Consider the following 19,925-nt stretch of genomic DNA (forward strand, 5'->3'; position numbering starts at 1 on the left):
TGGACGATAATGTGGTAAACTGGATCAACAAATTTGCAGATGACACCAAGAAAAGGGTGTAGCGGACATTGAGGAAGACTATCAGAACTTGCAGTGGGATCTGGACCAGCTGGAAAAATTACCAGAAAAATGGCTGATGGAATTTAATACAGACAACTGCTTCTAACAAACCTCATTAAGGAGTTGGAGCTGGAACTGTATGGACTCCGGATCACTCAGGATGCTGAAGGGGTGATAAATAGGACATACAGAGAGCTAGTTACACCCAAGGTGCAGGACACAGGAAACTGGGTGACAGGCAGGAATGGGAAGGGGTTAAGGAGCCAGTGCAGAGTACTGTGTTGATATCCCCCTTCAACAACAGGTATATAGCTTTGGATTCTGTCATGGGGATGACCTAACAGAGGAAAGTCACAGTGGTTGGGTCTCTGACATTAAGTCTGCCTCTGTGACTCAGAAGGGCAGGGGAAAGAAGAGACAAGCTCTGGTGATAGGGGATTTGTTTGTTAAGAGAATGGACAAGAGGCTGTGTGGGCGAGAACGAGATTCCCAGATGGTATGCTGCTTCCGGGGTACCAGGATCCGGGATGTCTTGGATCGAGTCTTCAGCATTCTTAAGTGAGCAGCAAGAAGTTGTGGTCCATGTAGATACCAATGACACGGGAAGGACGAGTGATGAGGTTCTGCATAGGGTGTTAAGTTCTAAGTTAAAAGGCAGGACCTCCAGAGTTGTGATCACAGGATTGCTACCTGTGCAATGTGCTAGTGAGGCTAGAACTAGTACGATTATACAGTGTCAAACATGGTTGAGGAGTTGATGTAGGAGGGAGGGTATAAGATTTTTGGATCACTGGGCTCTCTTCCAGGGAAGGTTTGTTAATGTTGCATGGTGGGCTTTCAACAAGAGTTGTAGGGGGATGGGAACCAGAATACTAGAACAGTTAGTGGAGAGGTTGTGGAGGCAGATGTTGGTAAGACTTCAGACAAAGTTAGGAATCAAAAGGTTGAGCATAGTGCAACAAAATCAAAAAGGGTGAAAACTGGACTGAAGGTATTGCATCTGAACGTGCATAGTGTACTGAATAAGGTAGATGAACTTGCAGCACAGATGCAGATTGGCCAGTATGACATTGTAGGCATCACAGATCCATGGTGAACGATTATAGCTGGGAGCTTAAAGTCCAAGTCTACATATTGCCTTGAAAGGATAAGCAGGAAGGCAGAGGGGGCAGCATTGCTCTGTCGGTAAAAAAAAAAGAAATCAAATCATTAGAAAGAGGTGATATAGGGTCAGAAAGTGTTAAATCATTGTGGATAGAGCTAAGGAACTGCAAGAGTAAAAAGACCCTGATGGGAGCTGTATACAGACCCCCAAACAGTAGTAAGAAGTGGCCTACAAATTACAACAGGAGATAGAAAATGCATGCCAAAAGGGCAATGTTACAATAGTCATGGGGGATTTCAATATGCAGGTAGATTGTGAAAATCAGGATCGTGCTGGATTCTAAGAGGGGGACTTTCTAGAGTGCCTACAAGATGGCTTTTTAGAGCAACTTGTGGTTGAGCCCACTACAGGATTAGCTATTGTGGATTCAGTGTTGTGCAATAAACTAGATTAGAGAGCTTAAGGCAAAAGAACCCTCATTGAATCCTATTGAATGGTGAAAGGCCTTGATAGAGTGGATGTGGAGAGGATGTTATCAATGGTGGGAGAGTCTAAGACCAGAAGACACAGTGTCAGAATAGTGGGGTGCCCTTCTAGAATGGAGATGAAGTGGAATTTCTTTAGCCAGAGAGTGGTGAATCTGTGGAATTCTTTGCCACAGGCAGTTGCAGAGGCCATCCTTATGTATATTTAAGGCAGAGGTTGATAGATTCTTGATTTGTCAGGTCTTGAAGGGATACGGGTAGAAGGCAGGAAATTAGGGCTGAGAGGTTCTAATTGATGGAACAGACGCAATGGGCCAAATGGCCTAATCGTGCTCCTGTATCTTCTGGTCTCATGAGGAGCAACTTCTTCACTCAGGGTGGTGAGAGTGTGGACCAAGCTGCCAGCACAAGTGATGAATGTGAGTTTGATTTCAACATTTAAGAGAAGTTTCAATAGGCACATGGATAGTAGGGGTATGGGGGGCTATGGTCCCGGTGCAGGTTGATGGGACTAGGCAGCTTAAATGGTTAGGCACAGACTAGATGGGCCAATGGACCTACTTCACTGCTGGACTTTCTATGATTCTGAATATCTGAAATATAGCAGTTTAGAAAAAATACTGAAGCAAATAGATTGAGCAGGAGTGGTAGTGAAAAGTGGAGCATATGGAAAAGACATATTTTGGGCTCTCATGCTTATTTCTATTCCAAAACATGGCTATTTCGTAAGTATTAAATAAGTACTCATTCACCTTCTTAGGCTTGCTCTGACATTCAATAAGATTCAATAACCCAAGTCCATTTGTCCATGCATTTTTATATCCCTCCATTCCTTTAAGTTCAAAAATTTCTCAGTCTCAGCCTTGACTCATTTCAGCTGAACAAGGAAATAAATAAAATCACAATATGTGGAACTCATGGGGTGAGGGACATGGTTGGACACTGGGGTAATGTTCTGCTATGGATCGAAGAATTTGTTAACAAATTGAAAGGAAACAGTGAGAATGAACAGAACAGTTGGCAGGTTATGATATGTAGGATCAGTGTGTGGAACCCAACTACTTACATAGGAGGGCTGAGTTCGATGGAAGACATGATGAGTAAGATAAACTAAAGGAATAGATAAGACACTGATATATAGGACATAATGTGCAAATTTCCTTCAGTGCATGAAACCAAAAAGTAATGTATCTTTAATTGGTGACATATTATGAAACGTTGATATTCAAAGGGAAAACAAGCAATCACAAATACAAATGGAATTTTGATCTCTATCAAATGAGGATTTGAGTACAGCCTTAAAAGATATCTTAATGCAATTATGTAGTGCTGATGAAACTACATCTGGAGTATGATAAATAGTTTATCTCTTTTACCAAAATATGTAAGTATGTACTTATAATGACATTCATCACAGTAGCTCCTGAACTGGCCAGTCCCCTTATTGGAAGAGAGACTGAGTAGGCTCAGATGGCAATCTCTAGTTTAGAAGAATGAGGGGTAACTCATCGAAGCCTACAATTTTTTTTCTTTACATGGCTTCAACAGAGCATGTTTCCCTTGGATAAAGAGTCAGTACTTTGGCATGAGAGTTCAGCCTTTTCGACAATTTCTTCAGGGTGGTGAGCGTTTGGAATTTTCAAACCTGTATGGCTGTGGAAGTTCCATTATTGAGTTCAATCAAAGCAGAGAACAATAGTTTTCTGAAATTTGAAGGAATCGAGGAACCTGGGCAGCATGTAGGAAAATGGATGCAGTATCAGTCATCAATGACCTGGTCAATTTGCAGAGATAGCTTGAAAGAGCCACATGCCCTAGTCTTGCTTCCAGTTTTCATACACAGTAGTTCATCTGTTACTGTAATTCTTTTACTAAGTCAATCAATATCAAATGACTAAGATATTAATAATGAAAAAATGACATATTGATTCAGATTTCTGGAAAAGGATAGATGCAGAAGAATTAAGAATTTCTTGTATTAATTATCTTCATGGGCAAGGTAATTTTTCCATTACTGTACACATTTAACACAATTATAATTGCATATACATTGAAATGCCTGAAGAAGAAAAATTGTGCAAGAAGCTATCTTGAAAAATATCATTCGATCAATTTACTCTGTAGTTATTGTGAGCTATGATTTTGTTCTTTGAAAGAATACCAAATAGTTTTGTGTGCGGAGTTTCTGGCTCAGGACTGACAGATTTTTAGATGAATAAATCAGCTCAGATAATTTAGTAGATACAGTTATTTGAACCAATCAGGTAATAGGCACCTTGAGGCTTGATAGACAATTTTTCCATGCACTTCAGAAGTGTGACAGACAGAGAACTTTTAATTATATAGGTACTGTGGCTGTATCATTCAATGGCTCTTAAAAAAAGACATAATAGAAGCACAAATGGCACTTTAAACAGTGAAGTTAAATGGAAAGGCATCAGCAACTGTTACGGTCATTTCTTTTTTTTTTCAGATGTAGCACTTACATTTTAAATCATCAGTCACTAAGTACCTGCTGCCCTTCATCCTATAATTCAATCAGAGGATGCATCATACAGGACAATTGCACTGTATTAAAGATTTACAATACAGGAATAATCAGATAACTAATGTGTAACCTATCCAATGTTATTGCATGCTTCACAGTCATGCCAATGCTTGTCCTCTCCACTTTCCTTGATATCCTCAGTGGTCTAGTTTATGAAGTCCAGTCCACTTCAATTGACAGCAATCTGCTTCAGTTTGCTCAGGATGAATGGAATGTGTAGTTTTCGCAAGTTCAAAACCTATTTCTCTCACTTACTAAATTATGATAGTCTTAGCTCCGTAAGCTGTAATTTAAGAAACAGCTTGGTGCCGCAGCATCTTGGATAGTATGAGTGACATGTTCTTCTTGGCCCTGCTCAATGGAGGCCTCAGCTTAACCCTCTATCAGAATCATGTGAATTTTCTTCATATTGGAATAAAAGACTAGTAATACACAGACAAGATAGTGGAGGAACTCTGCAGGCCAGGCAGCATCCATGGAAAAGTGCACAGTCGATGTTTCAGGCTGAGACCCTTTGGCAGGACTAGAGAAAAAAGCTGAAGAGTAGATTTAAAAGGTGGGGAGTGGGAGAGAAGAACACAAGGTGATAGGCAAAAACTGAGGAGAGGACGAAGTAAAGAGCTGGGAAGTTGATTGGTGAAAGAGATGCAGGGCTGGAGAAAGGGGAGTCTGATAGAACAGGACAGAAGGCCATGGAAGAAAGAAAAGAGGGAAGAAGCACCAGAGGGAAGCGTTGGGTGGGCAAGGAGATAACCCCCCTCCCTCACCATTCCTCATCCCCTTTTCCATTTCTCACTTTATCTCCTGGTTTCACCTATCACCTTATGTTTCTCTATCCCCTCTCCCTACCTTTCAAAGCTTCTCCTCATCACTTTTACTCTACTCCTGCCAAAGGGTCTCAGCCCAAAACATCGACTGTGCTTTTTTCCATAGATGCAGCCTGGCCTGCTGGGTTCCTCCCGCATTTTGAGTGTGTTACTTCGATTTCTAGAATCTACAGATTTTCGCTTATTTGTGAATGGAGTACAAGACTACATAAGCAGAATGAAAACAGTGCTTTCAAGATACATTGACCAAGATTTTGTATCTAAATTACACGCTTAAAAACATTGGTCAGTAACTTCATTTGCATAGTTAAACATGAAATTCAATAACATGCTGCCCAAAATATACCACTCAGCAAAATGCACAAAACAATAATTTGCTTTTTGGTTCTGCATTCACAGGTATTAAATAACATAAAGTGCCAGTACCTGGATAGTAAATATACATTAAGCAGGCTACAAAAATCTTAGTACTTGTCTACTTGAGGATAAGTGTGCTTTTTAACAGCGTGATAATTTATCTACTGCTACATTCTTCTACCAGTGAAATCAACTTTCAAATGCTTTCAGTCTTTCAGGAAAACAACAAATATTGCTCTTTCCATGGTTTTATTTCCCTGTGGAAGCTTCCACATTCTTAAGATCTTTACCTTGCAGTAACTATCATCACAAAAACTCAGAAATTAAGCAGGCAGGAATAAGTCTAATGAATAGCAATACTGTACGTAGACTACTACTGTAAATCCTAACAGATTAGCTTCACTAAATTTATTCATAATGATAAAGATAGTGAAGGTTAGTGCTTTAGTGATGCAGACACCCAATTTATGCAAAGGCATTTTTCTAATTAACATAGTTTATTTGGTTATTCTAATAACATAATTCAATTTTCCATATTTCATAAATATAAAACTTTTGATTTAGATCACGGGGAAAGCACTTCTTTAAAAAATTCAGTTATCCTACTTTATCAATAATATGGCAAGTGTAAGTTGAATTTGACAAGGATAATATGCTGTGTTAAGCTACTGGGAGATGAGCATGTATCATGAATCTTTCAAACTGGAACCAAACTCATTATGTTAAGAACAATAAACCATTTTGTAATTAACTCCATTTGTGTGCCCTCACACACACAATGTCATAGACTGAAAACAATGTTAACAATACCTACAATTCCCAACATGAATATATAATCTGAGCCATTTTGTCAAGGAAGCCCTAAACAGATGATTAATGATTTTGCACAAAGACAAATGAATAAAATAACAGAAAAGTCCACATGGGCACTATTTACTTATGTGTATTCAGTTTGGATTGAGAAAGCAGTTTAGCAGAGTTTAAGCTTACCTGTTTTGGACATATTATGAAATAAAACAATTTTATTACACTTATCTAGAACACAGAACATAGACCATTACAGCACAGTACAAGCCATTCGGCCTAGATATTGTGCCGACCTTTTAACCAACTCTGAGATCAATCTAACCCTTCCCCCTTACATGGCCCTCCAATCTTCTACTATCCATATGCCTATCTTAGAGTAATTTAAATATCCCTAATGTACCTGCCTCTAGCACCACCCTGTAAGGAACTCCACACAACCCACTCTCTGTGCAAAAAATTTACCTCTTTCATTCCCCCTGTGCTTTCCTCCAAACACCTTAAAATTATGCCCATTAGCATTAGCCATTACTTCCCTGAGAACAAGTCTCTGGGTCTCCACTCTACCTATGCCTCTTAGGATCTCATACACCTCTATCAAATCACCTCTCATCCTGCTTTCCTCCAAAGAGGAAAAAACCTTTACTCACTCAACTTATTCTCAAAAGATATGCTCGCTAATCCAGGCAGCATCCTGGTAAACTTTCACTGCACCCTCTCTAAAGCGTCCTCATCCTTCATACAATGAGACAACCAGCAATGAACACAATACTTGAAATGTAATCTAACCAGGATTTACAGAGCTGCAACATTACCTAGTGGCTCCTGAACTCAATCCCCCAACAAATGAAGGCCAACACACCAGATGCCTTCTTAACAACCCTATCAACTTGTACAACAACTTTGAGCGATCTATAGATATGGACCTCAAGATCCCTCTATGGCTCCACACTGCTAAAAGTCCTGCCATTAACTCTGCATTCTGTCTTTTCAAAGTGAATCCTTTCACACTTTTCTGTGTTGAACTCCATCTGCCACTTCTCAGCTCGGCTCTGCATTCCGTCAATGTCCCATTGCAATCTATGGCAACCTTCCACACTCCACACTGTTCACATTTCCACCAACCTTTGTGTCATCTGCAAACATACTAACTCACACTTCACTTCCTCATCTAAGTCATTTATAAAAATCACAAAGACTAGGGGTCGCAGAACAGATCTCTGCGGTCCACCACTGTTCACCAACCTCGAAGCATAAAACTCTCCATTTACAACCACCCTCTGCCAATTCGGAATCTACACAGCCAGATTTCCCGAGGTCCCACACTTCTTAACTTTCTGGATGAGTTTACCATGGGGAAACTTGTCAAATGCCATACTAAAATCCATATACTGTACACTACATCCACAGCTCTACCTTCATCAATGTGCTTTGTCACATCCTCAAAGAATTCAATCAGGCTTGTGAGGCACGACCTACCTTTCACAAAGCTATGCAGACTATCCCTAATCGGACTATGCTTCTCTAAATACTCATAAATCCTGTCTGTAACAATCTTCTCCAGTAAGTTGCCCACTACTGTGTAAGATTCACTGAAATATAATTTCCAGGGCTATCTTTACTCCGTTTCTTGAACAAAGGAATATCATTTGGCACCACCAATCATCTGGACTACTCCTGTGGCCAGTGATGATGCAAGATCATCACTAAAGGTCCAGCAGTTTCATTCCCTTTCTAGCAACACACACAAAATGTTGGTGAAACACAGCAGGCCAGGCATCATCTATAGGAAGAAGTACAGTTGACGTTTCGTGCCGAGACCCTTCGTCAGGATTCATTCCCTTTCTAACTTGGAATAGGCCAAGTTATGCTCTATAAGATCATCTAAATTAAGAGGTCAAGTTGCAAAACATTAGTGATTTCTTTCTGATAGTACAGATGTTAATTCACCCTGGCATTATTATTAGAAATAACCTATTATGAGAGCTAGTAACACCCACCCAGCAGTTTCTAGCATACTTGATAACAGAGTGATGCAGATGAATGGTCTGTTTCAGTTTAAGTGGATTCAACAGTAAACTTATCTGTAGTAAACACAAAATTGTTGACTTCCCCAGATGAAATTCTAAGAAGATGAAGAGACAGTTTTACCTTCGAATACATTTTGCTTTTAATGAAGCTTTTCGCTCCAGCCAGTCATCCATCTGAGGGCTGGATAGAGCAGTTGGCTTGTTGTGATCAATAGTAACAACATCTTTACCACTCTTCCACAGTTCATAGCGATCAGGCTGAAGGAGCTGTACAAATACATCCATTGATATCTTTACCATGTCCTTCCTGCAGGTACACTGTAAACATGGGAGGTTGGGAAAAGAGGAGGAAAAAGAAAAACAGATTAAGTATAACAGCATGTGCAAATTATAAATGTGATTTTACTTTTAGCATATGAAAATATGAAATTTCTTAAATAAAGATGTTATTAATAATGTAAACTTTCATGAAGTCTAATATATTATATAAGCAATGTGGGGAGATATCCATACAGCAGTGCATAAGGAAGTTTAAAACAATTTCAAGATAATGAGTCATAATAATTCACTTGGAAATAAAGCACGATTTGGAATATCAAACACACCAAATATGTTATTCACAGGATACATGGTAAGAATAACTAGAAATAAAGTAGCGCAGTAACAATATTAAGCAGCAGGGACTGATCTAAGGGGGAGGATAGTCACAGGATCAGGTAAAAGGACAGATACACTGAAGACCATTATGTAGCAACTCCTCTATATCTAGATAAGAGCACTACTTTCTGCTTGTTATCTATTTCAGTACTCCTTGCCTGGTTGCATGGTTACTGTACTTAAAAGTTCAACACATCGCAACATACCTGTTAAAAAGATATATCGACATCTAGAAATACCTTGTGTTGTCATGGCAACATTTCATTATTATTGGATTTCTGCATTTTTACAGAATTTCATTCATGTTTACAATACGGTCTGCATTTAATATCCATCTCTCTTATCCCCAAGAATGGTAGTGGGAAGCAACTTCAATCCATTGGTAAAGGTACATAACAGTTTGCTGTTAGTAATATTACAGGATATGCCTCTGGGACAATGACGAAAACACAATATATTTCAAAATTAGATTACCTAGAATGAATCTCACAACTGATGGTGCTCCCATGTATCCAATGTTCCTACCCTTCCAAGTGGTAGAGATCAAGGATCGAAAATGTGTTATTGGAAAAATCAGAATCAGGTTTAATATCACTGGCATACATCAAGAAATTCTTTGCTTTGCAATAGAAAATTCTTTAAAAAAAATAAACTACAATAAGTATATATTTTTTTAAAATAAATAAGTTCTGCAAAAAGAGAGATAACACTGAGGTCATGTTCACAGATTCATTGTCCATTCAGAAATCTGATGGTCGAGGGGAAAAGGTTGTTCCTGAAATGTTCAGTGAGAGTCTTCAGGCTCCTGTACATCCTCTTTGCTGATAGCAACAAGATGAAGACATATCCTGGGTGATAGCGGTCCTCAATGAAGGGTGCCGTCTTTTGGAGGCATCGTCTTTTGAAAGTGTCCTCGATGATGTAGAGTTTCCAGCGCTGACTGAGTTTACAACTCTTTGCAGCTTTTTTCTGATCCTGTGCAATGTCTCTCCATACCAGACGGTAATGCAACCAGTTAGAATGCTATCCACAGTACAAACCTACAAGTGTCTTTGGTGACATATACCAGTCTCCTCAAACTCCTAATGAAATACAACCACTGTCATGCCTTCTTTGTACCTGCAAACATTTATAAGTTGCTTCATTGCACTTTTCAATAACTTATACAACATTCACAGGCAATCAAAAGATTACTTTATCCTTGATGATGTAGAGTTTCCAGAGCTTTATTCAATCTGCATTCATCAGCCTTGTGCTTTGTTCATCTTGAAAAGTTTTGGAAGATGAGCCATGTGTCACAAAATACTTAGCCTCCAAACTGTACTCTAGATAACTTTACATGGTTGGTCCAGTTAAATTTCTGTTGAATGGCTTCAAGTGCTTCAGTTCACATTTGCATTTGTATATCAAGCATTCTTTCAAAATGGTGATGCTCAGAAAGCTGCCTCCTCCCTTTGTTTAGTTCTCCACTCCCATTCGTGACTGGATGTGGCAGGACTGAAAAGTTCTGATCCGATTCTATTTATTTGTGTAATTGTTTTGATGTGTCTTTTGATGAATATTGCCTGACTGCTTTATTGCATACTGCTTCTACTTTTAGCAACTTTACAACTTCACCTTAGTCATAGATTCACAAGGGTGACACTTCATTTACAGGTGTTCATTGACAAGGTTGGACCTTAGGATAGGACAAATATGAGGTTACAGTGAAACAGAATTTTACTCGTGATCAGCACCTCAGAAATGTTCAGTTCTGAACTCAAGATCCACTCTGAATAAAACTCCATTTAGCATAAAGATACTAGAGAGCATCTTCGGTATCAAAGTGCTTCTACCCCTACTTGTTACAGATTAAGAAAGGTAATTATAACCATAATTTATCCAGATAATGCTGCTACCAACATATTCATTGAAAATCCAGCCAGAGTAGCCCCATGTTACTGCATTCCCCAGCGCCTATTATTTTACTTTAATCAAACATGGAAAATAACAAGATTCATCAGCTGAGGGAGAATAGTAGGTGGTGACAAGTGGCTTTGTTGTCTATTTTTGACCCAACGCTATAACCACAGTCTGTATTAAGGAATCTTAAGGTCCACCTTCCTTAATTTATGTTATGTTAATTTAAGTTTATATAATTTGTGTTTATTGTGCTTGTGATGTATTCTGTTGCTGCTGCAAAAATCTAATTCATTAATACTCTGTGTATGTATGGCAATGTCAATAAACCTGAACTTGACTCCAGTGTCTATCCTGCCAGTGCAACATCTCACACTAAGAAATTTACTGTAGCAGGTAATACACTGTAAGTCAGAGGAACATCTGGGAGGAGCCAATAAGGAACAATTAATCTGGCCTTTTTTGTGCATGTTGTGCTTTATACAAGTGCTATCACAAGAGCATTAATAAAGCAAATGATTGGCATTGAACTGTTAGCTTTAAGGTCACTGCTAATGGCAATTCAGTTTTATTTAATTACATGAATTTAAGAGGAAGGATTTGAATACCAGCTGTCTGGATACCAAGCCCAATAACATATTCCATAAGCCACCCTTCCCAAATGAACAGAGGGCAATAAATGTTAAAAGTCAGGGATTTGGGGAAGTATGGAGTAGATAATTTTAAACTAACAACATTTAAACTAACTTTGAACACATCACAGTTGGACAAAGCTCCAATGGTTTCCTTATATAAACTATTTTTTCATGTTTAGTAAGGCATTTCCCACTGCTACTTCTTTCTTCCAACATGCAAGCTCGCTACACAACTCATTTTTCACATTCGACATAAACAGAACCTACATAAAATGCTGGAAATACTCAGCAGGTTTCTTCACAGATTCTGCTTGACCTGCTAAGTGACTGTTTTCAATGAATGTTTTTATTTCAGATTCTGACTACCAGATTCTTTGCTTTTTGATTAATGTAAAACAAAATCCTCAGATGTGTATAAATTTCTCTGTAGCTTGTACAAAACTTACAAAATTGCTAATATATTGCACATGAATAAAATAAATCAACCAAGACTTTAGAACCAGCATTATATATCAAGATATGAGAACTATTAAAAATCAGTGAGGCAATACTCATCTAAGTTTACTTCAGCTACTTGTCTTACATTGCAACATCAAATGTATTTGGTTGAAGGACTTGAGCTAAAAATTCATCAACACTACTGCAATAAGAATTTTTAGCAGAAAAGGAGAATGAAGTGGCACCAAACAACACCTGCTGAAAAACTCAGTAGTGCTTAAAACTTACAGTAGTCTATAGACGGAAATCAAACGCAGACAATATTAAATCCAGTAAAACATACCACAACCCCCTTGGCCTTTTCATTGATACTACAAAGGGAATCTCCAAAACCTGCACTGTGTTTTTCAATCACTCTTAGCATCTGTTAGAGGACAAATTCAATAACACAAAACACACATCAAATGGGCCTCATCTTATTTGCTTCAAATGACCTGAAATATTTATGCTGTATGATCACCGTCTGTAAAACTCCATAGTGTACGCACTGCTTAACTGCCTTTAAAATCATTTTTCATTTTAGGAAGTACATTGTATGGCTTATGTTCAATTATCAAGAACAGGGTTTGGAAATTACCAGACAAGCAAATCAAAACCCCTGTACATATAGAAACATTCAACATTATTTGGTGTCTCAATTACATGGAGAAAATCTAATTCTTTTAATATAAAAGATAAAACGACTGAAATGAAACAAGCTGAATAATACAGATAGTATAGAGCTTAGAAAGTTAGGTATCAGATAAGTTCATAGCAAATTCAGAGCACCTTAAGATCAATTCCTGTAATAATTAAAAACATAATTTATTACCATGTTCTCCCCCCCCCCCACTTTCCCCCATACCCATCCCCAACACGGCAGCAAACAAAGAGTGCTTACAGAAATTAACATGAGGCAAAGCTCTTTGTGTCCTCACCTGTCCTGAAATGGTCAACTCAAATCTACTAAAAGGAAAGTACATGTACCAACCAAGCTAACAACAGCTGTTCCTTCTCTTTCATTCATTTTCTTCTAATTATTTCTCTTCCTGAGAGTTTGTCAACCACTAACAAGCCTTTACACTCATTTCCCAATTGACGCCAATCTGTTCTACATTATCTCTTGGTGTCCATTCGTTCACAGACTTTCCTGTTCTCTCCATTCCTCTCCTTCTGTGTTCTGAAAACTTGTATGTTTTTCTAGATCTGATGAAAGGTCTTGAACTTAAAACGTCATCTGTGTTTCTTTCTTTACCAATGCTGCCTACGTCTTTATCTTTTACAAGCTTAATATTACAAAACTCTTCTGAACAGTCTGCTTCTACTTTCTTCAAGTGCATCCATCATCTACATGTATTCTTGACTGTAGAAATATGAAACTTTCCACTTGATTTGGTCCATCGCCATTTTGAATTCCTTCAGCTCACCAGATAACATACCCTTACTGTTCTTGATTTTCACCACATCAAGTTTCACACTATCCTTCTATAACTTGTACAAGGCTTCTTAGGGTCTTTTCACTGTATCAAATGGGATAGTGTCATATCTGCATATCCTAAATTACTAATGTATTGATCAAAAGAAAATCAGGGACAATGGAAAAAAAAGAGTTGATGACAGAAAGACATTATAGAATATGTAGCAGCAATGGAGTGATTTATTTACGCCATAATATCAAATAAGTAACAACAGCTGAACTGCTTGTTATCTAACAACAGGATCTCTATGTCTGGATAATTCAGGCATGCTGGTCAGTTAAAATGTATACCTTAATTGCACTTATTCAGGGGAATCAATGTTTATAATATATATAGTATTATTATACTGTAAGACACTGACCAGAAGGCGGCAATGAAAAAACTTCTGTAGAAAAAATTGCCAAAAACAATCACAGTCATAGAAAGTCCATGATCACCTGCGTTGTACGACATGGCAAATAATGAACAAACGAGTGTTCTTCTAAAAAAAAATTAACAATATTGAATACAACTACCCATATTGTTCTACAATTCTCAGCTTTTCCATCTACTATCACACTGAGGCCAGATGGAAGGCAGTGAGATCGATTCTCATAGAGGAAGGGTGTCAAAAATCTGATCTCTGTATACACGCAAGCCGAAAGTTTTAGCCTAGACCTCAAAGCAATTAAAATCTGAAAATTAATAGATTTTGGGGCTGAGCTCAATACCATGAATTGATCAAGCTATAGCACTGAATAAACTCCTTTTGTTCTTTTATATGTGAATCGCTGTAGAACTGTAATTATAGGGCATGATGGGAAGGTTGGCTAAGTACATTAGGAGTTAAAGAACTTAAAGCACTATGCAGCTGATGAGCACACCATACTGATCATGGTTCTGGTTACTGTGATAAGTACCTTTAGTTGCCACGGCCTGAATGTGGTTAAGGTATGCCGCAACCCCACCTCCACTCCCAGAAAGAATGTGAACAAAGATGAGTCACACCATAACTGAGGTCATTAGCTAAGACAAGGGGTGTGAAAAAATGTTCTCAAGATCACAGATCTACAGGACTGGGATGAAGGCAGCTTACAAATCTAGAATGGTGGAATGACGCGGCAACATCTGCAGAAAGAGAAACACGTCAACATCTCTGGTCAATGATTCTACCTCAGAATTGAGGAAACTTCTGAGGGACAATTACTGATCAGAACATTACTTGTTTTTTCTTTCCACAGATGCTGCTTGAATGGCTAAGTTTTCCCCCATTTCTACTTTTGATTCAGATTCTAGCCTCTGTAGTTTACTTGTTTTCCATAAAAAATGAACAGAAACTGAGACCAGCAGAGCAAAGTAACTGTATGTGGAATTTAGGTGACTACAAGAACCAGCTGAAGCAGTGACCCAGTGGAGTTCGGGAGTACAAATATTGGTGCTAGGCTTCACTGAAAGGGACTCATGGAATGTTGTTACACTTTATTGCTGACAATTAGTTCTCAGTTTAGAGGGTTATGAGAGTAGCATCATAACTAAGAATTCAGCAGACAGCAGAGCTATGGAAATATCCTCAGGCAGGTTCCCTCATTGCTTAGATTCATTAATGCAAAATAAGATGAGAGTGTAAAGATGTATGACTGCCTGTCCGATATCGATACTGAAACCACTGGGTATTTGCAGCACTGAGTATTTTCTGTCTTACATATCCTCAAATATTCCATCATTGTAGTGACAAGCACAAAATACTGCAGGAACTCAGCAAGTTAGACAGTATTTTAAGAGTAGAATCTGCAGTTGACATTTAAAAAGCCAAGACCCTTCAACATGACACAAATGTTACCCAACTTGCTGAGTTCTTCTGGCATTTTGTATGTAAGTTGCTCAAGATTTCCAGAATGTGAAGAACCTCTTGTGTCCATCACAGTAGTGCCGTGTATCACAGAAGCTTCTGGTATATTTGATTCCTTTGACTTTGAATGGGCAATGCTCAGAAGTGAGCAAAGAGATGAGATAACAAACACAGCTATTTAACTGTGGTAGGAAGAAATATAGTGAATCACAAGGTTGACTAATTTCTAATGCAGAACAGGTATCTGTGGAGAAACCCAGTACAATCTACATGAAGTTCTAAGAGCAATTCACACCTGAATTGACTGCTGAATAATCACTGTTTTATATTTTAATGAGTCATAGGTATTAGAATCAATATAATTACCCCGTCTGCAGATGTACCTGTAATAGAGTAGAATATCCTCAATGTGCAACTAATTGTCATTAAATTGAAAAGCAGGTCCTATTTCATCAGAGACACACCAAGAGCATCACAAGCTTTTATAATTTACTGCATACTATAATAATGTACAAGACATTTTGAAGAATAAGATCACTCAGTAATGACTTCTTCTTTGATTTTGTGGATTATATCACTGGCAATGCCAGTTACTGTTCAATCCTTGAGAAGCTGGTAAGAAATGCATACAGCTACAGCACCTATAAAAAGTATTCACCCCACCTCCCGGAAGTTTTCAAGTTTTATTGTTCTACAGTGGATTTAATTTAGTTTATTTGACACTGATCAATAGAAAAAAACTCTTGCGTGTCAAAATGAAAACAGATCTCTACAAAGTGAGCTAAATTAATTAAAATATAAAACATAAAATAACTGATTGCATAAGTATTCACCCCCTTTAACATCACACACCAAATCATCCCTGGTGCAGCCAATTTTTTTAAGAAGTCACATAACTAGTTAAATGGAGTTCACCTGTGTGCAGTCAAGGTGTTTCAATTGATTGTAGTAAAAATACACCTTATCTGGAAGGTCCAACTGCTGATGAATCAACAAAAACTATTCCATGAAGACCAAAGAACACTCCAAGCAGCTCTTCAAAAAGGTTATTGATAAGTACAATGTCAGGAGATAGATGCAAGAAAATTTCCAAGACACTGAATATCCCTTGGAGTACAGTTAAACCAATCATCAAGAAATGGAAAGAATATGGCACACATGTAAATCTGCCTGGAGCAGGACATCCTCGAACACTGAGTGACCATGCAAGGGGATTAATGAAGGAGGCCACTAAGAGACCAATGACAACTCTGGAGGAGGTACAAGCTTCAGTGGCTGAAATGGGAGAGACAGTGCATACAACTGATGACCAGGTGCTTCACCAGTTGCAGCTTTATGGGAGAGTGGCAAAGAGAAAGCCACTGCTAGAAAAAAAACTTGCATGCAATCTCAGCTAGAGTTTGCCAGAAGACATTTGGGAGACTCTGAAGTCAGCTGGAAGAAGGTTCTATGGTCTGATCAAATCAAAATGGAGCTTTCTGGTCATCAGACTGAACACTATGTTTGGCGCAAGTCAAACACCATACATTATCAAAAACACACCATACCTACTGTGAAGCATGGTGGTGGCTGCATCATGCTGTGGGGATGCTTCACTGCAGCAGGCCTTGGAAGGCTTGTGAAGGTAGAGGGTACAATGAATGCAACAAAATACACAGAAATTCTGGAGGAAAGCCTGATGCATTCTGTAAGTGAACTGCCAACTTGGGAGAAGATATGTTTCTAGCAAGACAATGACCCCCAAGCATAAAGCCAAACCTATACAGGAATGGCTTAAAAACAACACAAAGTTAATGTCCTGCGGTGGCCACGTCAAAGTCCAGAACTCAATCCAATTGAGAATTTGTGGCTGTACTTGAAAAGGGCTGTTCACTTACAATCCCCATGCAATCTGACAGAACTTGAGCAGTTTTGGAATGGGGGGGAAAACTGTAGTGTCCAAGTGTGCAAAGCTGATAGAGACCTATCTACACAGGCTCAAGGCTGTAATTGCTGCCAAAGGTTCATAGACTAAATACTGTCTTGAAGGGGATGAGTAATTACGCAATTATTTTGTGTTCAATAATTGTAATTAATTTAGACTAATTTGTAGAAATTTGCTTTTACTTTGACACAAAAGAGTCTTTTCTGTTCATCAGTGTCAAAAAAAGCCAGATTAAATCCACTGTGATTCAATGTTGTAAAACAATAAAACATGAAAACTTCTGGGGGGGGGAAACAAATACTTTTTATTGGCACTGTAAACTGAGTAGAACAGGGGCTAAGCACACAGCCTGTTGGTGTCCCTGTGCTGATGGTGATTGTGGAGGAGATGCTGTGAATCTGATCTGACTGGGGTCTACAAGTGAGGAAATCAAGAAATCAATTGCACAAGTATTGAGACCTAGGTCTTGAAATGTATTGATGATGTTTGAAGCAACTTTGGGGGGGGGGGGGGGGGGGGGGAGAGAGAATACTTTTTATTGGCACTGTAAATCAAATGCCAATAAATCTCCTTTCACTTTGGCACGTCTTTTTCTGTTGATCGGTGTCAAGAAAAAGCCAAATTAAATCCACTGTGATTTAATGTTGTAAAACATGAAAACTTCCAAGGCGTGTGAGTATTTTGATAGGCACTGTATGCCACCATTTGCACCCTGAGGTTGATCTTCTTGCGGGCATACTCCATAAATCCAATAACTATAATAGAAGAATCGGACGTAGAGGGGGAGAAGTATCTATCTATCTGGGTTGGGAATGAATTGGCTATGTGCAATGTTGATGCTTATTTTGGTGGGAATATCTGTGCTGTTTATTGCTTGAGCAGTTTTTATGAAACAGAGTAGCTTGCCTGGCCCTTCTCAGAAGCCATTTAATTTAAACAACACCACTGCGAGTTTGAAGTTACATGAAGGCTAGATTGGGCAAGGACAGGAATACTTCTAATTTGAAAGGCATTAGTTTAAAAGAGTCTAGTAATTTTCCTGCCATGATTATTAAAACGATTTTTTAATCCCAGGTTATTATTAACTGAATTTTAGATGTGGGATTTGACCCATGTTCTAGGTTATTTAGCCATTAAATAATCACAAGATATTATTCATGAGACCTGACAAAACATTTCGGCTCGAAATATTGACCATTTAGGTAGAAGCTGCCTAAACTGCTGAGTTCCTCCAGCATTTTGTGTGTAGTATTGCTTTTTACAGTTCTCTAGAACAAAAACCAAATTAAGGCTACAACTAAGATTGCCACAATACATAATTTGTCAATAAATCCAGGTAAAGGCAGACAAATAAATGCAGATGGCCATCAGAGCTAGGTGGCCTGGGGTCTCAGTAGTCTTCACAAGAGAACTTATTTTAGCAAATGTATCCACAATAATTCTTGGAACCGCTGTTATCTCCCGTAAATTGAAAGAGGTAATTTAAAGGAACGTTCAAGAGTCATAAATAAATAGGGGTATTCTAAAGATTTTCTAGACTATTTTAATGCTGTTGTTACCAAGAAACAACATTTTATCAATTGCGTATATCAAGATAAAGATTGCAAAACAAACCTGCATTAATATACATAAGGTTGAAAAGCAAAGCATGATGGTCAGTTAATTCAACAAACAATGCTAACTCAAAGAATGACTGAAACAGAGCTATGTTTAAGATTTAAGACTGTGGTGCTACATTATAGGTAGACATAACTTGGAACAGAACCACTAGGTTAAATCTACCAATACGCTAACAAAGTACTTAATTGCAAGTAAGGCCAGAACATAGTTAAGAACTACAGAGAACAAAGTGGTTGAAACAATCAAAGTACCATGTCTCTGAAGTAAGTGTTATTTGTAAAAGATTTATACAGTTAATGTGGGGAGTCTCTTACAGACATTCTTGACAGTAGGGAGCATGTCTGTGATGTAGCTGATTGAGTCTACAAGCCTTTGCATCCTCTTATGATTTTGTGCATTTGCTGTGATGCAGCCAGTCAGAATGCGCTCTACCATCTTTCTTTAGAAATTTACAAGAGTCGCTAACGACGTTGCAAAGTTACCCAAACCCCTAGAGAAGTATAGCCACTAGGAGGCCTTCTTTATGACTGTATCAATGTGTTGGACCCAGGACAGATGCTGAAACCAAGGAACTTAAAGCTACTCCCCCTTTCCACTACAGACCTCTTGTTGAGGATTAGTGCGTGTTCTCCCGACTTCCCCTTTCTGAAAGTACACAGTTTGTTGGTCATGCTGATATTGAGTGCAAGGTTGTTGTTAAGACACCACTCAACCAGCTGATCTATCTCACTCCTGAATGCTTCCTCATTGCCAGCTGAGATTTTATCAACAACAGAGGTTTCATCACTATCAGTCCCTCAGTGTCTTATAAAGCCTCAGCATTATCTCCTTGTTTTTATATTCCATTCCCCTTGAAATGAATGCCAACATTGCATTTGCCTTCTTTGCTACAGACTCAAAGTGTGAATTAACCTTCTGGGAGTCTTGCACAAGGACTCCCAAGTCCCTTTGCACTTCTGATGTTTCTCCCCATTTAGATCATAATCTACACTTCTGTTCCTTTGACCAAAATGCATTATTCTTTATTCCCAACACTATATTCCATCTGCCACTTCTTTGCCCATTCTTCCAATTTGTTAAAGTCCTTTTGTAATCACATTGCTTTCTCAGCACTACCCATCTTTGTATCATCTGCAAACTTTGCCACAAAGCCATCAATTTCATTATCTAAATCATTGACGAACAATGTGA

The 19,925-nt window shown here is 38.5% G+C and overlaps 1 protein-coding gene across 3 annotated transcripts in view; it reads right to left on the bottom strand.

Annotated features, from left to right (window-relative positions):
• The window catches only part of kdm4b (lysine (K)-specific demethylase 4B), a 535,771-nt gene that overhangs the window by 183,586 nt on the left and 332,260 nt on the right, over window positions 1–19,925 (bottom strand). For all 3 annotated transcript variants that reach the window (XM_073068769.1, XM_073068770.1, XM_073068771.1), the window contains one exon: window positions 8,338–8,534. In XM_073068769.1, coding sequence (XP_072924870.1) covers window positions 8,338–8,534 — 197 coding nt within the window. The remainder of the gene's footprint in view (window positions 1–8,337; window positions 8,535–19,925) is intronic.

This window comes from Hemitrygon akajei, chromosome 16 (genome assembly GCF_048418815.1).
Source record: "Hemitrygon akajei chromosome 16, sHemAka1.3, whole genome shotgun sequence".
Taxonomy (NCBI): domain Eukaryota; kingdom Metazoa; phylum Chordata; class Chondrichthyes; order Myliobatiformes; family Dasyatidae; genus Hemitrygon; species Hemitrygon akajei.